The following is a 24,776-nucleotide window of genomic DNA, read 5'->3' as shown; positions in this document are numbered from 1 at the left end:
TCGTTCTCTTGCTGCAACTACCTATGAGTTGAAATGGTTGCATCGCTTATTACTGAATTTTGGAGTTTCTAACTTTTTCCTAATTCCGGTTTATAGTGATAGCAAACCAGCATTGCATTTAGCTAAGAATCTTGTGTTTCATGAACGTAGCAAACAAATTGAGGTGGATTGCCACTTTATTCGAGATGAGATACAACGTGGCTTTGTTGTCCATCTTTTGTGTCTTCATCTCATCAACTAGCCGATATGCTTACTAAAGCTCTTGGGAAGCCAGTTTTCGACAACCTTCTAGTCAAGTTGGGCATTTCCCGTCTTCATGTGCCAACTTGAGGGGGGTATTAGTGTATATTATAGCATAGGCGTATATTGTTGCATGATTGTTGTCCAATTATTTTCCATTAATTGTATTTACTTTCTTTCTTTAAATAGATTAGGAATAGAGCAATAGTTTAGAAGTTAATTAATATAGCTTTTGGGATTGGATAAACACGAAGGCAACTTTGTTTCTGCAGAGGAGAGAAAATCATCAAAATCATTTTGTTGCTCTTTGTTTTGCTCTTATTTTCACAGTACGTCAAGCAACCTCTCGGGTATATGAAGAAAGGAGACGAAAAGAAGGTGCTAAGGTTGAAAAAGGCCCTGTACCAGCTGAAACAGGCTCCTCGTGCCTGGAATGAGAGAATTGATGGGTATTTCAAGAAAAATGGGTATGAGCAATGTCCGTACGAGCATGCCCTGTACACTAAGAAATCTGAAAATGATACGATGGTAGTAGCTCTCTATGTCGCTGACCTCATATTCACCGGTAGCAACATAAGACTGCTTCAGGAATTCAAGTAATGAAGAAAGAGTTCGAGATGACAGACTTGGGTCCGATGAAGTATTATCTTGGGTTGGAGGTGAAGCAGTCGGAGGAAGGGATCTTTGTTTCTCCGGAAAGATTTGCAATTGAGATTCTAAAGAAGTTCAGAATGGAGGACTGTAACCCTGTCTCAACTACAATGGAACCTGGAACGAAACTTTCAAAACTTGATGGTGGAGACCATGGTTCGCCGGATCGGCCGAGTCCGGTCCGACTCGGCCGATCCGGAACCAGGACCGTTCCGGTTCGTAAAAAATATCCGATATTTGCCCAAAATTTTCCCATCCATTCATATCTTATCTATAAAACCCATTATAAATCTTATTCTTACCGATTTTCTACTTTTTATTCATATTATTCGAACAATTCATCTCAATTCGATCAGATCGGAGAAGAAAACATTTACCAGTGGGCTGAAGAAGAATCGTGGAGGAAAGACCTCTGTTCTGCGTTCGCGTCTGAAGAAGAATTGTGGGGGAGGGGAAGAAGAAGTGGGAGGATTCTGCGTTCGCGTCGGTGAAGAAAATCGTGGCATATAAAGCACGGCGGTTCCGATTCCGCAGCGGTGGTGGTGGAGGCTCCGATTTGAGACATTTCGGCGACGGATCCGTCGAGGAACGACTCGATTTCGTCTGGCCAGGGCTTCGATTCTGAGGCAGGGGGAAATCGTGGGGGAGGGGGAAATCGTGGGGAGGGGAGTGAGGAAGGTAAATTAATTATTATATTATTTTAATTAATTTAAATATTTATAAATTTGAATTATTTTTTATTAATTTGTTTATTTAATTTATAGGTTTAATTATTTTAGATTTAATTATTTAGAATAATTTGTTTAATTTATTGATAAATTTAGTTTAATTGTGTTGGATTGTATTTAATTTTTATTTAATCTATATAAATTGAGTTCATTAAAATTAATATTTTAGAATAACTTATAATCTTATTATTTAAAATTAATATTATTTTAGACAAAATTTGTATTAATTGTAAATTTATTGTAAAAAATTAATATTTTAACTATATTTTTTATATAAACAAATTAGTTATCTACTTAAATTTTTGTATAAGTTTGATTTATTAATAAACTAATATATAATTTGTCTATTCAATTAATGAATTACTATTTATAAATATTTTAACAATTGTATTATTCAATTACAGAGTTTGTGTAAAATGGCACCGCACAGAGATATTGGTTGGGATCATGCTACTCCTATCAGCAATGATAGAAAACAAGCAAAATGCAATTATTGTGGTAAAATTGTTCACGGCGGAATTACTAGGATGAAACAACATATAGCACATGTTACAGGTCAAGTTGAAGCATGCACGAGAGCTCCAAAAGAAATAAGAGAGTTATTAAAAAAACACTTGATCCAAGGAAAAAGTATGCGAGCAGCACATAAAAAAAAGTTAGAAGCATTGCAAAATTCCATTCGTTTGGAAGATGATTCTGATGAGGAAGAAGATGAAGTTTTTGAAATAAATGAAGATGAGATAGATGCTCTTGAAAGAAAACACTTAAAAAGAGCAATGGCTGAAAGCAGAAATATGGAATTTATGGAGCAGCAGCGTAGACATTCTGTTTCCGGAGATCTACCAAGCTTGAATTTTAAAGCCGGTATATTTATTAAATTTATAAAATATATTTAAATATTAGTATATTTTTTTTGAGATAACAACCATATATGATCATATGCTTTTTTTTTTTTTTTTTATCTTTGTAGGAGGAAGCAGCTCGAATACAAAAGGAAGTAAAAGAAATTTTTTCGAAAGCTCTATGAAAAAGACAGAAGGTTTGCATCAAAAAAAACTTGATCCATACATGTTTCAATCGAAGAATAAGTCTTTGAAAAATATGTTTTCAAAAGATAATGCAAAAAAAGTGGGTAGAGCAATTTCGAAATTTTTTCATTTTAATGCAATACCATTTCACGCTGCCGATAGTGGTCCTTACTACCAAACGATGATTGACACGATTGCATCGGTTGGACCTGGAGTTAAAGGACCTACTGGTAAACAAATTGGTGGTGAATATTTAAACGAGGAGATGCAAGAAGTTGTACAGTATGTTGATTCTTTAAAGCAGAAATGGAAAACATACGGATGTACAATTATGTGTGATGGTTGGAGTACTCGTACAAAACATCCAATCATAAATTTTATGGTGTACTGTGATAGAGATATGATATATCACAGTTCGGTTGATTGTACAAATAAGGCGAAGACTGCGGACTTTGTCTACACCCTAATGGATAAGGTGGTGGAATCAGTAGGGGTTGACAATATTGTACAAATTGTAACTGATAGTGAAGCTAGTATGAAGGCGGCTGGGAAAAAACTGATGAGGAAAAGGAAGCACATTTTTTGGTCTCCATGCGCAGCGCATTGCATTGATTTGATGTTAGAAGACATCGGAGATATATTGTCAGTGAAAGATACGATAAAAGAAGCCAGAAGAATTACAGGATTTATATACAACAGTGATAAAGTGGTTAATTTGATGAAAACATATACGAATGGCCGAGATCTGTTGCGACCAGGCATAACAAGATTTGCAACCGAGTTTGTTGCAATGGAAAGTCTTCTGAGATATGCAACCGATTTGAAAAGAATGTGTACTTCTAGAGAATGGGTTGAGTACAATAATACCTCGAGGAGAAGACATGAAGCCGGAGATATATCAGACTTGATTTTGAATGAAAGATTTTGGAAACGGATACGCCGAGTCTGTGGGGTCATGGAACCCTTAGTGAAGGTTTTAAAAGTAGTTGATCAAGATAAAAAACCTACACTACCTATCATTTATGAGGCAATGGATAGGGCAAAAATGGCAATAAAAACCGCGGTGAAAGATTTTCAACAATATTGGGATATCATCGATGAAAGATGGTATAATCAATTGCATCAAGATTTGCATGCAGCAGGTAACTATTCTTGTTATTTTTTTGTTTTTATATTGTGCTAATCGTTTGTTTTATTTTTTAATTTTATATACATTTCATGCAGCTTATTTTTTAAATCCTGGTCTTCAATACTCCGGCACTTGTGAATTTGATTCATCGGAGGTTCGAAAAGGAGTAAAAGAAGTTATCAAAAGACTCGAGCCAGATTTGGATATACAAGTAAAGGCTATGAATGGGGTAAATTATGTGAAATTTATAAATAATATATAAATATATATATATTAATTTCTAATAATTTTACTATTATATTGTCTATAGATAAACATATTTGTTAACAAAATTGGAGAGTTTGGAAGTGCACTTGCTATTAGAGCTGTATCTACATCTTTACCAGGTATGTATTATGAAATTTATCATTTAATTATATTTTTAAATATACTTGTTATAAAATGTTGCATTATTAATAATTTTTTATTTATTTTTAATAGCTGACTGGTGGAATATGTACGGTGATGAAGCTCCTAATTTAAGAAAAATTGCATTAAAAGTTTTGAGTCAAACTTGCACATCATCGGGTTGTGAGCGGAATTGGAGTACGTGGGCTTTGATCCATACTAAACTTCGGAATAGATTAGCTATTGAGAAACTGCATAAGCTAGTCTATGTCCACTACAACATGCGTCTTCGGGTAAAAAATTTTATGCAAAGGACAGACACAGACGATTTTTATGACCCAATTGATTTGAATCATATTTTTGATGAAAATGATATTTTAGATGAATGGGTTAGAGAAAATGAATCTCCACTTATTCGTGATAGTGATTTGAATTGGTTGGATGAGGCTATTGAAGAAAGTGGAGATCGAGGTCAAAGTGAGCATAATGATCATGACAGTGATATGCTTTTATCTCAATTTATAGCTGATGGAAAAAAGAAGGCGAAAGAGAAAAAATCAGAAAACAAAAATACGGCCAAGAAAAAAAAAGCAATCATATTGGAATCTTCATCTTCATCGACTAATGGTGAAGATAAGAATAATAACAATGATGATGATGATGATGATGATGATGATGATGATGATGATGATGATGATGGTGGTGGTGGTGGTGGTGGTGGTGGTGGTGGTGGTGGTGGTGGTGGTGGTAGTGGGAGCTACAGGGATAGCCGATACTCAAGTGATATGGGATGGGCTCAAGGAAATGAAAATTATTATGCTACCCAAAACACTGATCATGGATATCGTCCTGGTATAGAAGCTCAAAGAGATTTTCTAAATAGTTTAACAGAATTTTCAAGTGAAGCCGATGCTTCAAATTTTTCAGATACTAGGAGATATTCTGGAGTTCACGAACATATGCAAGACTTGAATATAGGTTATTCCTATGGAGATTCTTCTCATAGCTCGAGTAATAGATTGGGGAGACAGGAGTGAGACCAACCAAATGCATATCATAATCCCTATTACTCAGGATACGGTTTATCTAATCTACCCAGACATCTTCAGGATTCAGCCAATCTTCCTATATTTGGATCCAACCAACCAGTTGGAACATATTACGGAGGGATTACATCTGGTTCGGGTAGTATTGATGATCGTAGACAAAATTATGGTTCATCAAGCAGAAGCAATGATAATAGAGAATATCGAGGTTTTGATGTATATGGAAGGGGTTCATTCAGAGAAAATCAATATGGTTCGAACATCTCTCCTTATCCAAGCAATATGAATCCAGATGAAAATGATTTTGAACCTCCACGACATTCCACATGGTATTGAATGGTAAGTATAAATATTTAGTATAAACGTAGTTTGAACATTTTATAAAATTTTATTTGTATTTTTTTTCTAATTATTTTTATTTATATAATGCAGATGATAAAGATGAAATCTTGACATTGACGGACACAAGGTACATCATTTTGTTATTAAAATAAATTTATTAGTATAATGACAATATGCAAAACATAAAATTTAGCATTTACATTTATATATATCCGCTAATTTAGTTGAAATATTATTCATTTTAAATTTTGATCTATTATAAATTATAATATATTTTTTCAATAATATATATTTTTAAATTAATTATATTTATAATTTGATGTATTTTAATTAATTATTTATTATTTTTTTGAAAAAATATAAATTTTATATAAAAAAATCATATAGGCTGATATTTGACCGATACACCGCGACCGATACGCCGCGACGTATCTGGAACGGTAAAGGCCGATCCGCGACGGCGAACCATGGTGGAGACCGAGCTGATCCCGAAAGATATCGAAGTTTAATCGGTAGCTTGAGGCATCTTACCAATACGAGACCTGACCTTATGCTAAGTGTTGGAATAACAAGCAGATTTATGGAGGATCCAAGTTATACACATTGGAAGGCCCTGAAGAGAATTCTGAGGTATGTTCGAGGCACCTTATCACTAGGTCTTTTCTATGCAAAATCAGATGATTACAGACTAGTGGGTTACTCGGATAGCGATTGGTGTGGCGATGCTGATGACCGAAAAAGTAGTTCGGGTTATGTATTCTTACTCGGGAGTGCAGCCTTTACATGGCTGTAAAAAAAACAGCCTATTGTAAGTCTGTCGATCTGTGAGGCTGAGTATGTGGTGGCTTCCTGGACTGTGTGTCATGCAGTCTGGCTTTCAAATCTTCTAAGGTATCTGGGAGTGCTCCATAGTGAAGGGACTGTGATCCGAGTTGATAATAGGTCGGCGATTGAGTTGGCCAAGAACCTGATCAATCACGGAAGGAGCAAGCACATCGACGTCCGATTTCACTTCATCCGAGAAAAAATAACAAAGCAATTAAATCAATTGAGGACTAGCTATCAAGGGAATGCCTGGCATAGGGGTGATGCAGTCATGACACTTTATTTTATCATTGATTCAATAAAATTAGTTTTTATTAAAGTATCAATAAGTTGGTTATAGTTATCAACAAACTCTGACAACCGATTTTTCCTTATAGTATAGGTAATTAAGGTACGACCGTTAACTACCCTTTTATTACCTAGTAGGAGCAATTATGTTTGATTGTCTAACCCCCGGGAAGGAACTATTCAACCCGGTTGTCACCTATTCAAATACAGATACAATTACGGATATCTTACCTAAATTGACTTTAGATTATCAAACCAATTTAAATATCGGTACCACAATATCCAATCAATGTAACAATCACTAACATTATTTTTAAGATTAAACAAATATTGATAATTAAAAAAGTTTTTATAAAGAAAACTAAGAATCTAAGAACCAAAACATTATCATCCCCAAAGCAGAAAAGTAAGTACTTTATAATTAAATAGCAAAAAACAAAAGAGAAAGATAAAATCATAGTGGGAAGGGAAATCTTCTCTGTCGATTTGCTCCTGGTGCGATCTATCAGTCTTTCAGTCTCTTGCTCCCTGCGCGTATCTCCTCCGCCATCTTCTCCTCTTTTCGTATATGACTCCCTTTTTTTTTTCTTTTCATTTTGCACTATTTTTTTAGGAGTTGGGCTTTGGTCCTTTAATTAAATTCTCAAATAAAGAGGATGGAGTTAGTCATGGTCATGACTAACTCGGGGGTGCAAATTTGAAATTTTCTTCCATTCTTCTTCAAATCACGCCAAATTTTCTTTTTCTCTCCTACATGTCGGAAATAAATAATACGCACCGAAATTAGGTAGAATCCAATCAATATCAATCGAATATCGCATATAACATGAAAGTTTAACGCATGTGATTTCTAACTAGCAGTGTGTAAAGTAATAGAAAAATCATAGCCCTTCAATTATCATTCCAAGAAGAGGGCTATTTTATCATTACTAATTATTTTTCTCAACAATAGCATTATCAACTATATTCTAACCTTAACACACTATTTTTACCAAACAGGCTTGTTCTTTATATTCATGTTTGAACTCGTGTCAAAAGTGATCTTAAGCCAACGATCTACACTGTTATAACTTAACACACTGTTGTTTCCAAGAAAAGGCTTGCTATTGTAACCTTAACAAACTATTTTTACCAAAAATGACTCTTAAAATTTAATTAAGAATGGAAGCTTAGCATCGATCTTAAGCTTGTAGCACAATAGAAATATTGGTTTAAATAAATTAGATGTATTTGCTTGAGTACTTACTAGTAAGGTTGAGAAGTATTCCTGTGTGTATTATATAATTATGTGGCAAGTGTAAAGTGGAGCTACATTCAATCTATTTTGTATGATTGCCTACATAACTGAGACTTGAATCTTCTCAGTTCCTAAATTTTTGTTATTGCTAATAAGGTCTACATTTCAAATTATAAACCACTTGCCCATAATTGTTCTTTTAGGATATTAAAGCTCATTGTGACTGGCAGGTATTGGGAAATATTAATACATTGCAAAATGAATTGGTATGGCTTGGGAAAGATAATCCTTCCATATATGCCAAGGTTGGAGTTGGCTGACTTCTGATTAGTTTTTTCATGTGAACTTGGTTATATTACAAATTCAAATTATGGATTTCTTTTAAATCCTATACAATTATCTGTTGGATTATACTGTAAAGCAAACTTTTAGTACGCTTTTGTATCATTCAATTTCCTTATTAACTGGAATAAATAAATTGTTATTTCACATTGTGTTGCTTTTATTTATGTTTTATATATATTAGCATGTCCACTTATTTAATATTGTAGACACAGAAGATCTTGTTGTCAGTTCTTTATTAAATATAAATGGGTTTCACAACTGAGATGGTTATGGACAAAACCATCGGTTTAAGTTGTAGTGTAAACTTGGAATTAGTTTGTCTTGACTATTAGTTTACACTAATGTGCTGCGTCACATTGAAAGGATCACAGTTGAGATATGTTCTTCTATTCTGACATTGAAGAACCAAGATCTCGGTAACTCTGTTAATTCTTAACCTTAGATGAAATAAATTAAATATATGGAATAAATGTTCGTTGCTTTAATTTACCATAAGTGAGAATCCTTAGTGATTCAATATGCTTCGTATTTTGGGCAACTACATTATTCGCATAGTAATTAATTTATTATCATTAAGGCACCATGTCCTGGACATCCAGGTTGATGACATCCCCTTAAGGAACTCAATAAGGATTATTGTATAAACCCTGCAGGTGGATTTAATCCGTACAATAATAAGTTTTGAGTGGTATTACTTAAGGAATTAAAAGATATTAATTAATTAAATTGTCAGAAGATTTAATTAATTAATGGATGTGGAACATCTTAAACATGGGGAATTAATTAAGTTTAATAGAAGCCCAGATTCAATTTGGGTTGGGCTGGGAGTGCAATATTAATTCTTTAATGGAATGAATTAATATTTTATGATTCGAATTATATTCAGGGCTGAATATAGAGATTTGGATCTATAAGGGAGCCCGAGCCCAACACCTTCTAAAGATCCCCGGTCTGGCCCAATTACCTGTTGGGAGACTTATTAATATGCGGTCTTTGTCAAACCCTAGGGACGGTTTTTCAAAAGGAGGCGAAAACCACAGGTGCAAGCCGTCAGCTCTAGGGTTTCACGAAGAGCAAAATTCGTCTCCCTCCGTTTGATAGATCGCCGCCCATCCGGTGTTCGAGCGGGGTTCGGGAACAGTCTGGAAGGTCTCTAGCGGAATCAACCTGTTCGTGATTGCTGTTGGTGGTTCCAAAAAGGGTACATCTCTAGTTCATTCTTATAGGAGCATGCTTAGGATCGTCTTATACCATGTATGTACGCGTTGGCATCCAACAACGATCCGTGGGAATGAACAGCCGTCACCGGCGTGTTCCTACATTATCTAATAAAAGTTAACGATTTATATGGTTGGTTGGAAGGAGGAAACACTTGATTTGGCCTTCCAACACTTTGTGTCTTTGCTGCCAATATCTTGACGTGAAGATATGCGTTGAAAGAAATTACAAATATGCAATTTTCCTGTAAATTTACAAAAGGAATTGGAATGAATTTGTGTAAGTGTCTTACATCAGCGCTTATTTGATTTATAAAATCGTAAAAACACCAAGTGACAGTAAGTTAATACATCAGTAGAACATCAGCCATGGTTGCTCATGTCTTTAAACATAAACATATTGGTGCTTAAATCTCCAAGTATACTTTTATAGTAGAAAAAGGAACACCAAGTTGATACGATAGGAATGATTGTGCTAGACCGCAAGTCCAAGATACTCGAAGTATGGAAGACGTCTTATAGCCGAAAGCCCATCCAGAAGCATGCCTCCATAAAGTTAAAGCTTACTGCCTCTACGAAGCCAAACATTGTTGCCTCCACAAAGTCAAAAGCAACAGCCTTCATTGGACTATGGTGCCTCCACAAAGCAAAGGATTGCTGCCTCTGCAGAGCCGAAAGCAACAACCTACAATAGACTATGTTGCCTCTACAAAGCAAAGGATTGTTGCCTCCACGGGGCCGAAACTAACAGCCTTCACAGACACTGGGCAGCAACCTCCATTAACCTTGGGCAGCAACTCCTTAGATTATGGCGCTTCCATCCCGAAACAATGTTTCCATGAAGTCGAATATTGTTGCCTCCGCAGAGCCACAAACATCAACCTCTATTGGCCCTGGGTTAACAATTCCATATCCACACGCCTTCATGTTTTATTCAGAAGACTTACCGGAGACAGGATGACATAAGCCTATTTGTAGCATTAGCCTATGCCAATAGTATCCAAATCATATATCTAAATCTAGGATATAATATCTAATATCCAAATCGGATCCCTAGATTCAAGGCATATCAACAAATCTCTATCTTGACTTGGATCCCACTTCTAGATGCATCATTACAATGCTACATGAACAAGTGGAAAATTAGCTTCAAGGCATATCAACAAATCTCCACTTTGACTTCAATCCCACTTTCAGATGTAACAATACAATGCAAGATGAACAAGTGGCAAACTAGCATCAAAGCATATCAACAAATCTCCACATTTACTTGAATTCCACATTCTGATGCATCATTACAATGCTCTATGAACAGACTTTTCCATTTTCCTCATATTTGCCCCACCTCTGGCAACTACCAACTTGTGACATTTAGCAAGTCCAAACAATGTCGAAACTTGCTATGATGGACCGATTTGGTGAACCTATCAACAGTTCTTTCATGCATTAGTAACCTGAAAAGACGTTGCTTTAAAAGAAACTTATTCGTTAGAGATTTTCTCAACTACAAACTCTTCAACTTCTTCCAGAGGCCAACAACAATTTCCTGATCGGCAACTTTGATGATTACATTATCAAACAGACACAATAAGATTGTGTAGTGGGTTTTTTCTTCTGCGGTATCCCACTCTTCATGATCTATGTTTGCACCTCTCGGTTTTTCAGATAGCGGTACCGACAAACTCTGCCACTTCAGAAAAGATCGCATCTTGATATGCCATTAGCTAAAACTATTTCTCTCGGTGAATTTTTCAACCTTTACATTGAAAGTAGATAGTGTTGATAACCCTAGCAGTGCGGAAATAAACAAAACCCTGATCAAAATGACCATGCTCTGAAACGAGTTTGTTGTGATAGATTAGGGTTAATGATCGAATAACAAATAGAAATGTGAAAAAGACAGATTTATGTGTTTCACCAATAGCATGTTGGCTACATCAGGCAAAAACAGAGAACAAATTTATTTAGTACGGCTAAGTTAAAGATTACGAAGCCGAGCCGCTTGACCGCCTGTTAGAATGAGAATACATGCTTCTTCATAGCATGAGCCTATTCCATTAATATCTAAATCATATCTATAAATCTAGGATATAATATCTAATATCCTTCCCTACGTTCGAGGCATATCAACAAAATAGACCGAGAGATACGCAATATGTAATCTGTAACCTAGCCACCTGCAATAAATTTGTTGTTGGTGAACCATGTAAATTTATTTCTTCTTTATGTTTCTGTTTTTTATTCGATCATCAACCCTAATCCATCACAAAATTAAATAAAGGTAGCAGCAGTAGCTGAAGAAACAACTGAAGAACCAATTCTGGAAGAAGACATCAAGCAAGCCCGGTTGAGTTAACCAAGAGGCGGTCTAAGGGAATCATTATTCAAGAGCTGCAAAAGCCTTAGCAAAATTCCCAACCTTCGCAAGAGCATATTAAAAGGGATGAATTCATTTCCATGAAGGATTTAGGATTTGGTGAGGACACTCATTTGACGCCATCTGAAGAAAGTGAGGGCACTTTTTTTTTTTTTTTTTTTTGGTTCATTTTTTTTTCCAAATGGAAGTTGATCTTCAAGTTCTAAATAAAAGTTTCACATCGGCTTCGTAACTTTTCTTAGAGCCTCGGCGTATCCATCCATGGTCCATTCAACAACCTGATATTTATTATTATTTTTTTTGTAACACGTAAATCCTTTACTCTATAGTATCTTGCATAATAAACTTTATCACATATATTGGTAATTCCATCTTGATTCAAAAATTCTTACACGGATCCTGGTTGAAAACAATGTTTCTTATAGTTCGTTTCTTTCCAGTCATCTATGCCGGACGCTTCCAGGATGGAAATACTAATGATTCTAGATATCCTAAATTTGATTCCTTCAATTATTTTCGAGGAAGAATCCTCTGTTCGGAATCCATCCCCCAGAAAATTGTTGGTCATCCTTCATGAAAATAAAACCTTTGAGATGGTCGATTATGTCCACAATAACATCAAAAAGAACAAAAACAACATGAAGGAACACCACCAAGAACTCCACAAATTAGTTGATACAATGACAAAGGTTGCTGGCAATTTGCTCTCCAATGGCTTCCCGAGCAAAAAAGGCACACCTCATTTTCTCGTATTTGTTAATTGGCCTAATGTGCCAATTCATTAATGATGTGAAAGAAGTTTTGTGAATCAATAAATATAGTGGGTGCGACTGTGTCGATATTATATATACAAAGGAATACAAACTGAGTGACACGGTAGATAGAAGTGATTGCAAAACTGAGTAATATATTTCATATGTAAAGTGTATAAAAGTGGTCCGATATAAGTGGTGTGCGTGGTAATACGCCTATGCGAAAATACATAACAATATTTTCTAGCAGCATTGCCGACGCTGTGGAGTATTGAATTTTCTTATGCTATTATTATTCTATGTATACAACAATATTAAGTTCATCAGATGTGAAATATTTCTAACAATTCTATGTTATGGTTTTCATTTTCATGTATTCCTAGTCGGGAGTGCACCAAGATACTTATTCGAGGATATGAAAGGTGGGTCCTCACTGAAGGAGCGTGCATACCGGGTCTTCAATCACATGAGATACAAGTATCCTCCTTATGAAAAATGTATGCTCCTATGAATGTTTCCCTTGGGGTCTGTTTGGTTTGAGGGTTTAGGAGGGGAGGGGAGGGAATTATTCAAAAATTTGTGTTTGGTTCAAATATTTTTAGAGGGATGGGGAAGGAGAAAGAATATGGGGGAATTTTGAGACGAGGGATTTTATCAAAATTTTATTTTACTTAATACCCTTTACATATTTTATTAGAAATTTTATAACATCTTACAAAATTTTAATATTTATTTATTTTATTTTTAATTATATCAATAAATATTCATATATATTAAAATTATATTATATATATTGAAATAGTTTTAATTAATTTTTTAAATCAAGTTTAATTATAACAATTTTTTATAAATTACAAATTAGCACATAATTATATCTATAAAACTAATATTTTACTTCTTTTGTATCATGTAATATGAGCATATTTTTGTAGATACTAGAATTTAAGATAAAATATAATTAATAAGTAATTAAGAAGTGTACTAGTAAAAATAATTATTGTATAGTAAAAATAATTATAGATTAAAATTAAGATAACTAAATAGTTTAATTAATATTAAAAAATTATAAATTATAAAATATAAACTATTTTTATAATATACATAGTTTATATAATTTTTGTTATAGTGTTATTATTTATACACTAAAACTATTGTTTATCTTTATTGAATAAATAACTAATGTATAAAGTATTTGATTATTCCATATATTTTCTCTTTCCTCTTCTGCTTGACCAAACACAAAAATATTAGTTTTTCTGGCCTCCCATATGAACCAAACACACTGTTACCATTTTAATATTTTTTCCTCTTTTAGCCTCCCCTCCCTTCTATTAAAATCCCTCTATTCCCCTCTCATCATTTGAATCAAACAGACCCTTGGAGATTGGCTGAAAACCTTCCCTTCCCACACTGCAAAAAATGCTAAAGAGAACGCATATACATATTTAATTAAATTCTAGAAGAGCCAGGAAATAATTTTAAAATTTAAAAATTTACAAGCCTCTAACTTTTTTGTTTGTTTTTCTCATATGTTTAAATATCAATAAAAATAGACAACTAATATAATTACGGCGGGGGCAGCACCCACCAAGATGGAAAGGCTTATGAATTAAAGGATTACAATTTTGTGAATATTTTTTTATCCCACAATGATGGCAAAGGCTCATTTTTCAATTGTTCATATATACTAATTTTCATATACAAATTACACGCTTTAAAGCCACTCAGTTTAACACACCAACAACCAACACATAATCAATTTGGCTGTTCTTTAGTATGCCAACAAGACTGCTTGCATCATTCATAGAATCCTAATAAAGGGATCAATGAACAGTCCGCACAAAAGGAAAAAACATTTATTTTGGAGCAGAAACTAACTTAACAGAAAAATAAAAAAACTATCTAATGCTGCCAATCATTCAAAATAAAGTCACTTAATAAGGTTCTGTAAGAAGAGTTTGTTATCCGAATTCAAACCACCAATTTGAAGGCAACCGCACTGTATACTTAAAATTTACTACATTTGTCCGGAAGGAGTCAATAATTTTATCAGAATTGCAGAAATAACTATAGGTTAGACCAAACACACACTCAGATGTTCATAAGACCTTTAGCCAAAGCCTTTTTAAGAAATATATCCACACAAAAGCACATGCAAAATTGATTCATAACTACATAAAATAAAAGTACACACCATAGAAGTATTCATCCACAAATGTAATAGATGCGTTCCAAGCTGGCAAATGAGAATAATGTCCCCAACAGTTTTCCATAGTTTAGCATAAATTTCAACACCATAAATTGCCACATTACCACAAATGGATGCTCTTCAAATCAATGAAGCCTCTGACACAGGCACCCTGATCTTCTTTCTCCTGATTATCGACATTCAGTTTGTCAGCAGAAACCTGATCCAATTTGCAGGATACATTTATGTCGATCATTCTCTCCAATCTTTCAATGTCAGCATTTTTTTCTTTAGGCTGGCAATCAAAGTTTTCTGAAGTCAAAGCAAAGGATGACATTGCTGGCGGATGATCATCGAGCTTGTCTTTTCTGTCCTTTTTAAGATCTTGCAGGATCACAACCTCGTCTGAAGAGGTTTTATTCAAATTAATATCGACCACAGGTTTTGATCCAGCCTCACGAAGTCCCTTGGGAAATTTCCCAAAAAGATGATTAGCATATTCAACTAGTAATCCTTTGGAGCCTGGGGCAGGCGTATTGTAAAATGCATTTTGCTTAGACTTGTTGATTCTCAAACCAGGATTCAAGCTCGAACTATAATTCACTTGCCACTTCATACCAAAAGGCTTTTGGCTATGACAAGCAGACGAAAAAGTGAGGGTATCTCAAGTGATTAAGGACCCCACCTTCACTCTCTATTACTAAGAACCCAGCTTTCATATCCTCAAATAATTTTTTTTCCGCAATACTTCTTTAAGTTCTGAATTTTGCAACACAAAAAGTTTAGACTCACCCTCCAATCCAGTTAATGCTTTAAATATTCCTTGCAGTATTTGATTTATACCCAAAGCCAAGATGTGTCCACTCACACAAACGAAGAAATATGTTCAACACCATTCATGGTGCAGTAATAAAATCTATTTTCAATATCCAGCCCAATCCTAATTTCACTTAATCCCGTGCCTCATCTCATTCGACTTTCCTTGTTTCATTGCTCCAACAAAAGCATCCGAAAGAAACAAGAGTAAATAAAAGAGGAAAATCAACTATTATGACACAATTGAAAATAAAAGTTTAGAGAGCAACACAAAACTTAAAAAATATAAAAATAAAAAAGGCTTTGTCCTAATTTTAAAATTCTATTGTCCCATAACTTTAAATACAATTTATAAAATAAATATTATTTTGTTTTTTAATATAATTTATAAAGTTTTTGTAAGAAAATCAAAAATTAATAGTAATAGGATCTATCAAAATTTTAGTATTGGAAAACAATGCAAAAGTCAAAAGCAAGTTAAAGTTTTACTTTTTATATTAAACTATTTAGGAGAAAACTGAAAATCAAACTTCTAAGCAACATAGAACTAATCCAGTAAAATCCGAACTGAAAATCCTAATCGCAATTGCGCAGTGGTGGAGGGATTTATACGAAGAGAACACTAATCAATGGTTCCATTCTGTTGCGCTCTTATTTTTCACCCTTTATCTATTTTTATAATATTGAAACGAAGTTTCTAGATATTTTTATACTCTAATAATATTAATTTACTTTTATTTATTTAGGCTAATCTATTTTAAATTTTTCTAATGTTTCTATATCATCTAGTATTTTCTTTAAGAATAGTTCATACAATATTCCTATTCAATACTTTGGTATATTATTTTAAAAAATAATAATAAAGGCAAAGATATAAGGTTTGTTTTGTGAAATGCATATTTTTTCATTGTCAAGTATAAAAAACAGTATAGTTGATGCAAAAGTAACGAGTGTGTAATAATTTTTTTTTAAGAATTATATTTGTTTGTATAGGTAAGGTTGTTGTCTTTGCCGCGTGGCGATGTCCCAGTTAATGCTCTTGTGTCGATATGTAAGTCACGTAGAATAATTTAACTAGCATGATCAATTTTGAATTATGCCATTTCAAGGTACAAATATCGTCAATTTGTCGTGTCTGCAAACTTTATTTCTCAACGTTCCTACCTTACCGGAGGGATGACGCAATCTAGATTGAGCCGACTAATTTTCTTCTAGTAAATTTATTATGCTAAAGCCAGTTTTATAACCGTAAAGTTGATAATTGAGAAGGAATGGCAGTTAAGTCGATAGTTGCGTTATGTGTCACAGAGAGAAGATAACTTTACATGTTTGCACACGATCATATTAATTAATTATACCTAGAAGGATAGTTCCAAATGTTCGTAGGTCATAAGAGTTCCATTATATGATAAAAAAATCGCAGATTAGGCATGTTATCGCATATTTTATACTTACATATCGCACATATAGTTCATGAAGCCGTGTCAACGGTAACTATCTCAAGATTTTATTTGCAGATTTATCGATCAACATTTGTTAGTTAGTTCATTTTGTTTCTCAACCTTATCCGGTACTTTCAATATAATACTTGCAGGATCACTTGGAAAAGAAGTATCGAATCAAGTCTCAGAATCAAGAATTTTCCCCAAGGTCAAATAAGCAGGCCGAATAGTCAGATCTTCCAGTCGAGCTTCTGGAATGGATCCTCTCCCCGGGATAATGTATTACTCATGGTCAAGTAAACGAGTTCTACGGCCCACTTAAGCACACGTCGAAAAAAAAACTAGAAAATTAAAAACATATGAATACAAAGTCTACATAGTTAATAAACAGGGCCAAGAGTTGGATCTTCCAGTCGAGCTTCTGGAACGGATGGACAACTTTTAGCAAGAGCAAGGTGAGCGGGGCCTATAATTTAGGAGGGCCCATGTTTAAAATTTTTAACCTATTATTAGATATATTAAATTTTAAATTTTATTATATATATTCATAATTACTCGATTCAATTTTAATTCTAAAGTTACAATTTGAACCCGAATGAAATATTTTTCAATAGCCGTATCTCTTATTCGTAACCATGCTACTTATTTTTCTAAATCGCAAATCCAATCTTCGTCCAACTATCCATTCATAACCATGCTACCTATCTTTTTAAATGGCAAATCCAATCGTGGTCCAACTACCATAGATTTTTTTGGGAGTGATGCATTTATAGTTCATAGTTATTATTATTATTATTATATTCTTAGTATTGTTATTATTATTGGATTATTATTTTTCAAATAGTCAAAATATTATTTATTAACTTTTGCCCCGATTTTTAATACAATAGTAATAATCATAAGATTGTTAATGTATATAATAGCACAAAATTACATAACAAAATTAAAAATCAAATCCCATAAACTAAAATTTTACTTCCTAAGCGACGAACTCTGTTCCAAATGCTTGTAGATGCATCCGCTCGAATGCTTCCAAGACATCCCGATTCATACGGCCAATGTCGTCCCTATCTTCCATCACCGGAACCTTACTACTGCCGATGTCCATCCATACGCCGTCGAGAAATTCCATCTTCGAACGCTCCAACTCTCGCGTTTTCCTATAGAACTTCTTGAGTTTCATGGAATAGACGAGACAGTGCCTCCCATTGTCCACACGCTCCGGGAAATAAATGCAGTTCTTCATCATGTCGGGAAGATCATCCCTGATGAGGGATGTCGTGGTGCTTGCGAAAAATGTTGCGCCGTCTAAGTGCTTCACCCTCTTCCATGTGTCGCTGAGCCCATCCGACATGTAGACTATGGGTTGCGCCACGCCATAAGTGCGCAGTAGAAAGAATCGCCGTCATACTCTGCCATGAACACGCTTTTCCTCCAGCCGTAAGACGGGACAGATCGAGCGCATCGAAGGGGCTCGTATGGGAGAGCTCTCAAACTGCATTTTACCGGATCAAACTCGCCGATATAGCCGTCGATATTCATACAATAGAAGTTCCCGTTGCGAACCACGACATTTACCCAAGTGGAAGTGATGGATCGATGTCTTTTGCTATACTCGACATTGGTCCACGCCATATCCCCTGGGCGCCAAATAACGACATCGGGAGAATCATCCGGGAAGGTAACAAGCAGCAAGAATACAGTGTAGTTTGGCGAAGTTGGTGGGGCTGAGAACGCAGCAATATCGACCAGATCATGAGATAGTATCTTTGGGAGCTCAACAACCTCATTTGATTGAGGATTGTAGAAATTCATCGCGTGGATATCATCATCGTGGAACAACATCCAACCGCCCTTGGCGTAACAGACTACGCCGGGAGGTCGATTTGGAAAGATGATCCTATTTGAGAGGCAGCGGGACAGGTCACAGATATCAACCAACTCATTGTTCTCTCGAACGTGCACATTCGTTGGAGGCCGGTTGTTTTTTTTGAGAGACTTTGCTATGTCTCCCCATTTCCGACATACGCCGGTAGCTCGAGCTCTGTCCCACGAGCGTAAGGAGGACATGATTTTTACTAAAAGCTCAGCAGGAAGGTCTAATTCCAGCTTTTCTCGTTTGTGGACAGTTTCGGATGAGGATCTGAAACTGGAAGAATCAAACCATCTTGAGAATTTACAGATCTTCCAATTGTCATAAATCAGCTAAGCACAACAAACTAATGATGAGTCCAAATCAATTCCTTAAAAATCAACGACATTAATGATTTGGAAATTAATTGGAACAATTCAAACACAACTGATGCTCAGATGGACCTTAACAAAGAATTATTAAACAAAGAAAAACCAATCGATCTATTAAGACGAAGCAGATCCAAACCCTACAAGAACAGCACACGGAATCCAACAGACTAAATTCAAACAACAATCAAGCACAGGTAAAGAAGAAAACACGTAAAGTGCAGTTACTGATCTGAATCAAGTACTAATTTACGAAATGAGGAAACCATACTCTTTCATCGACCGATTGCTTCTTCTTCCAGACATGATCACGAGATGAGATGAGATGAGCTGAGCAGCGGAAAACACGAAGCGATTTCAGTGAGGAAGACAGATTAGAGTGATGTTAGCGCTTCCTTCCACTTATATAGCGAGTTCTGGAAATGACCGGTGCATTACACCGGGTTCACTCCACACTTTTTTTTTTTTTAATTAATGTAATTTAGCATAATAACATTGAAAAGCTAGGGCTTTTAATATATAATACAGGTAATTTGATTTTAGTTGCCATTTATATAAAACGGTTTTGTAATACTATAATATGGGTAATTTTATTATATATACATATATATATTTATTTCAAACATTTTCATTTCATATTTTAGTCACACTCATATATTATTCTTTTTTAAAAGACATTTTATGATAAAATTATATTAAAAATCAAACATTTAAATTGCTCAATTATTTTTGATACTAAAACAGTTAACTTATATATGTGTAGATGCTTCAAACAAGTTTTAGTAAAATCATATATTAAATATAGAGTGTATATATTTTATTTAGGGTTTAGTGTGTTTAAAATTGATTTATCGTGGAATTTGTTTGATTCGATTTGCACATTTTAAACCCACATTGAGGTTTAGGGCAGCTTCACTAGTTGATCAATTTATTTTTGTTTGTTTATATATTAATTTGGTATTATACTTTGAGTATCACTTGTGTGCTTTAGTTCACTTGCCCTTCGACTGCGGAGCATTTACTCCCAATTGAAATCTTCCATTTAAATTTAAAACTATTACCACATTCTCATTTAGGTTTTAAAATTTCCTACAAATAATTCGACTTTACAATGAATGTGGTGAATAAATCGAAACAATAGATGCTCAATCCGAGTTCATCGAATTTTATGTCTTACGTTTTATTTGGAATGAAATTTTTTAATATACTAGGTTAATAATGACATCTTTATTGGCATGACATTCCTAGTCTTTTAAAAGGGGATTGATTATGATTTACACAATTAGAGTCTTCTAGAAGATTAATAATTTGTTGGTAAAGCCGACATTTTTGTGCGAAATAATTTATTTTGATACATGCCCTCTTCACGTGTATAGTTTGTCTTATAGAGTACCATTCTTCCAGTTGTTCATATAAAATGGGTTGACTCATTTGATCAATAAATGCATAATGACATTTTTACGTCATGGAAGGCTACATAAAAGATATAAGGTGGATTAGTTTCATGAATATACTCAAGGTGTCGTATTAAGAGAATAATATTTGTAATAACAAATATGTTTTATTCATGTCCATTATTCAGGAGAGGAAAGCGACAAATCGTTAGATTCGGGAATTTATTCTTGAAGAAATGAATGCCCATCTAACAACTTCTAGCTTTATAAAGAGCGATTGAACGTTTTATTCATCTAATTAAGTAATTTCCAAATACATTTAATGCTTAAATGAAGGATGTATTAGTTTTAAACAAACCATTTGCGAATAGAACTTCATCAAAATTATGATGCCATTGCTTGTTGGTTTGGTTGAAACCATATAATGACCTAACAAACTTACACACCATGTGATAATTTCCGGGTTCAACAAAATCTTACTATTCCTTCATGCACATGTCCTGCCCCAAATTGTCTTATAGGAAAAGTATTTTAGCATTCATTTGATTGATAACATGATTGTCAATTGCAGTTAAAGCAATCAACAATCTTATAACTGTGATACGAGCAACGGATGAATTGGTATTGAAGTAATCGATAACTTCTTTTTATTCAAAATTTTGAGTGACCAATCAGACCTTAAACTTAGTCGTCGTTAAATGTGAAGTAACTGATTATATAGTTAGGATCTGATAAGTGGTTGTTTACATCTGTAAACACTAAAAATATATGTCTAAAATCAATTAAATATCATGTATTTTAGAAGAAAATAAAATTCCAATAAAATAAATATATGGTTTTTAATTATGCACACATGTTAATTTTTGTACAATAAATATCAACCATTAATGCAAAAATCTGCTTAAAATGGAAGATATCGTACAAATATTACGTGCATAAATAGAGCCATAATAAATTTGGCAGCAAAATAAATTAATTTTGTCAATAAATGAAGTATATAAATTAATATCTTCTAAACAAGACAATGATATAAAGATCTTGTCAATAAAGAAAATATATAAATTAATATCTTCCAAAAAGGGCAATGATATAAAGATTTTGGCGAGAAAGGAAGGTGCACAATCAAATCCGTCAAGAATGGAAAACGGCATCCAATGGAAAATGAAAGATTATAAAATCTTTCCATCCACGTAGCACCATCCGAAAGGAAGCCAATGCCACCCTCCCCTATAAATAGGAGTCATGGTAAGTTCATTTGACACACCGAAGTTTCATCGAGGATTCAAGCAAAGGGGTAAGTCTCTAGACTCTCTCTGTATTGTTCTTCATGTTCTTCGTGTCCTTCGAAGCGTTCTTCGTCGAAAGTCACTAATTTGGACAAATGCTTCAATATTGGTTGACGAATCGATGAAATTAACGTTCTTCGTCGTATGTCCAAGCTGGAGGAAGGATCAAAGCTCTCAAAGCCGTCAAGGTGTTCGTCAAAGCCAAGGGAAGGTCTTCAAAGTTTCTCTCAAAGCTTCGAGGTGTTCATCGCGTTCTTCACCAAAGCATCAAGTCGGCCCTCTTCGATCCAAAAGTCAAAGGGACATGCCACCAAAAGCGTTATGGAGCACTAAATCCACCTCCTCAAAGATCAAAGCTACGGATCGTTCAAAGAAGACACCAAATCCAAAGCCGATGATCAAATCGCCTACATGGAGACCAAAGCCCTCCGAACGGCGGAAAAGGCAAAGCAAAGATCAAAGCCGCGGATCGTCTAAAAAAGACACCAAATCCAAAGCAGATGATCAAATTGCTCACGTGGAGACCAAAGTCCTCCAAAAGCGGCAAAGTCAAATCAAAGATCAAAGTCCCGGACCGTCCAAATAAGACATCAAGTCCAAAGCTTAAGATCAAATCACCCGCACGGAGACCAAAGCCCTCCAAAAGCGTCAAAGACAAATCAAGGATCAAAGCTGCAGATCGTCCAAAGAAGACATCAAATCCAAAGCTGAGGATCAAATCGCCCACACGGAGACCGAAGCTCTCCAAATGGCGGAAAAAGCAAAGCAAAGATCAAAGCCGCGGATCGTCTAAAAAAAGACACCAAACCCAAAGCAGATGATCAAATTGCTCACGCGGAGACCAAAGCCCTCCAAAAGCCGGCAAAGTCAAACCGAAGACCAAACCTCTTCGGATCAAAGAAGCCATCGAAAACTAAGTTGGAAAACAAATCGACCCGGAAGGAGAATCAAAGAACCCATTTAGAGAATAGGACCGGCTTTAAATTCGAATAAAATATAATTTGTACAAATTTTGTGTTTATTAAAAATAACACAATTTTTTGTCCACAACATCATATAACATTTTTATATTTTTATGATTATATATTTAATATTTTCTAAAATTGAATATACTCATATCTTTAAATTTTATATTTTATAAATAAATATAATTTATACATTTATCCGCAAACATGAGTGCCTAGGCTGTGATACCATTTCGGATGTGCAGAATGACCATTTCACCTAAAAGTTCAAACTATTAGGGGAACACATCATTAATATATTTATCCGCTAATGTGAATCCTCAACAGTTAGGGTTTATGTTTTCATTTTGTATGCACCTCGTACTGTTTTTGTTATCTAATGTTTTTTCTTTTCAAATAATATTCTTCTTCTAAACCATTATATTCGAACTGTATGCCATTGGATGAGCTGCAATTATCAATTGGAAGCTAGGTTGAGTTCACTGTAGATAAAAAACGGCTGTGATAGATACTAATTTAGCCCAATTTCCGCATACATTATTTTTTTTTTTTTGGAAGGGAAATAGCGATGTGCTGAATGTCTTAGGGCTTTTTTGTTTACTTAAACGCTGAGGTTTCTGAAAAGAAGGGTCTGAATCATTGATCCAGCCAATCAATTTGTAGCTCATTTAATTATGTTAGTTTTACAACGGTGTAACAATAAAGATGACATATGAGATCGAACATTCTTTTAGATATGTGTCCTCTTCATTGTGCTTTTGTGTAAAGGTAAGTTTGTTGTCTTTGGCACGCGGCGATGTCCTAGTTAATGCCCTTGTGTCGATATGTAAGTCACGTGGCTTCCAGTTATACCTCAGAATAATTTGACTAGCATGATCAATTTTGGATTATGCCATTTTGAGGAACAAATATCGTCAACTTGTCTTGTCTTCAAACTTTATTTCTCAATATTCCTACCTTTCAAGAGGGATGACACAATCTAGATTGGACTGACTAAATATTCTTTTAGTTCATTTAATATGTGAATGCCAGCTTTATAACGGTAAAGTCGATAATTGTGAATGAATAACAGTAAATTCTATAGTTGCTTTATATGTTACCGAGATACGATAACTTTATATGTATGCACACGTGTATATCCGATCATATTAATTGTCCCTATATACACTACAAAATATTATCTAATTAGCTATTGTTAGAATATGAAACTGAAATTCTCTATTTCAATCATAAGAATACGTACAAATTTATAGTGATATACAAATCGTCTAAATAAGACAAGAATTCTTCGAATCTCGTAAATAAGATAACTACCATAATATAATATATTGCTTCTAAATATATTTTAACACCCTTTTTCAAACTCAAGATATGATCGAACAAACTTGAGTTTGTCAAAAGTGACCGAAAAAAGATATAGTCGAGATCTTTCACGTACAGATTTGAGTTCACCAAGATTGACTGAAAGTGATGTAGCCATCCACTGGATCAGAGTCAGAGGCAGAACTCTTAACACCATTAGAGTTGGAAACAAGATTCGCTCGCTCACAATGGAACTAGAGTCAAAAACAGGACTCGCTCACTCTATAGAGCTAGAGTCGGAAACAGGACTCGCTCGCTCACAATAGAGCTAGAGTCAAAAACAGGACTCGCGCGCTCACAACAGAGCTAGAGTCGGAAACATGACTCACTCGCTCTGAATAGAGTTAGAGTCGAAAACAAGACTCTCAAGGGCGTTAGAGTTGAAAGTAGACTATGTCAGTGGAGTAGTAGAAACAGAAACAACATGAAAATAACATCATCATGAATAGAAACAAATACATCAATAAAATATAAATATATATACGGGATA

The 24,776-nt window shown here is 34.5% G+C and overlaps 2 protein-coding genes across 2 annotated transcripts; one reads left to right on the top strand and one right to left on the bottom strand.

Moving 5' to 3' along the window:
* The first annotated feature begins 1,526 nt into the window (after positions 1–1,526).
* LOC127260033 (uncharacterized) lies at positions 1,527–6,767 on the top strand. The gene is made up of 8 exons (XM_051287673.1): positions 1,527–1,569; positions 2,024–2,483; positions 2,590–3,789; positions 3,872–4,005; positions 4,087–4,162; positions 4,257–5,548; positions 5,642–5,678; positions 5,939–6,767. Exons 2-6 carry the CDS (start codon positions 2,036–2,038, stop codon positions 5,198–5,200), a joined length of 2,802 nt encoding a protein of 933 aa, XP_051143630.1. The 5' UTR covers positions 1,527–1,569; positions 2,024–2,035; the 3' UTR covers positions 5,201–5,548; positions 5,642–5,678; positions 5,939–6,767.
* Positions 6,768–18,397: 11,630 nt separating this feature from the next.
* Positions 18,398–19,108, bottom strand: LOC127259833 (F-box/kelch-repeat protein At1g57790-like). The gene has a single exon (XM_051287446.1). The coding sequence runs from the start codon at positions 19,106–19,108 to the stop codon at positions 18,398–18,400; it is 711 nt and encodes a 236-aa protein (XP_051143403.1).
* Between the last annotated feature and the right edge of the window lie 5,668 nt (positions 19,109–24,776).

The sequence above is a fragment of the Andrographis paniculata genome, unplaced genomic scaffold (assembly GCF_009805555.1).
Source record: "Andrographis paniculata isolate CXL003 unplaced genomic scaffold, ASM980555v1 Contig60END, whole genome shotgun sequence".
Taxonomy (NCBI): Eukaryota; Viridiplantae; Streptophyta; class Magnoliopsida; order Lamiales; family Acanthaceae; genus Andrographis; species Andrographis paniculata.
Note: the sequence above shows the minus strand (reverse complement) of the source record. Positions and strands in the feature narration are given on the sequence as shown.

Excerpts from the sequence above, each read along its gene's own strand:
- LOC127260033 (XM_051287673.1), top strand. The coding sequence starts at position 2,036 with ATGGCACCGCACAGAGATATTGGTTGGGATCATGCTACTCCTATCAGC. Across the intron at positions 3,790-3,871 it reads TCAAGATTTGCATGCAGCAG|CTTATTTTTTAAATCCTGGT; the intron begins GTAACTATTCTT and ends CATTTCATGCAG. Across the intron at positions 4,163-4,256 it reads TGTATCTACATCTTTACCAG|CTGACTGGTGGAATATGTAC; the intron begins GTATGTATTATG and ends TATTTTTAATAG.
- LOC127259833 (XM_051287446.1), bottom strand. The coding sequence starts at position 19,108 with ATGTCCTCCTTACGCTCGTGGGACAGAGCTCGAGCTACCGGCGTATGT.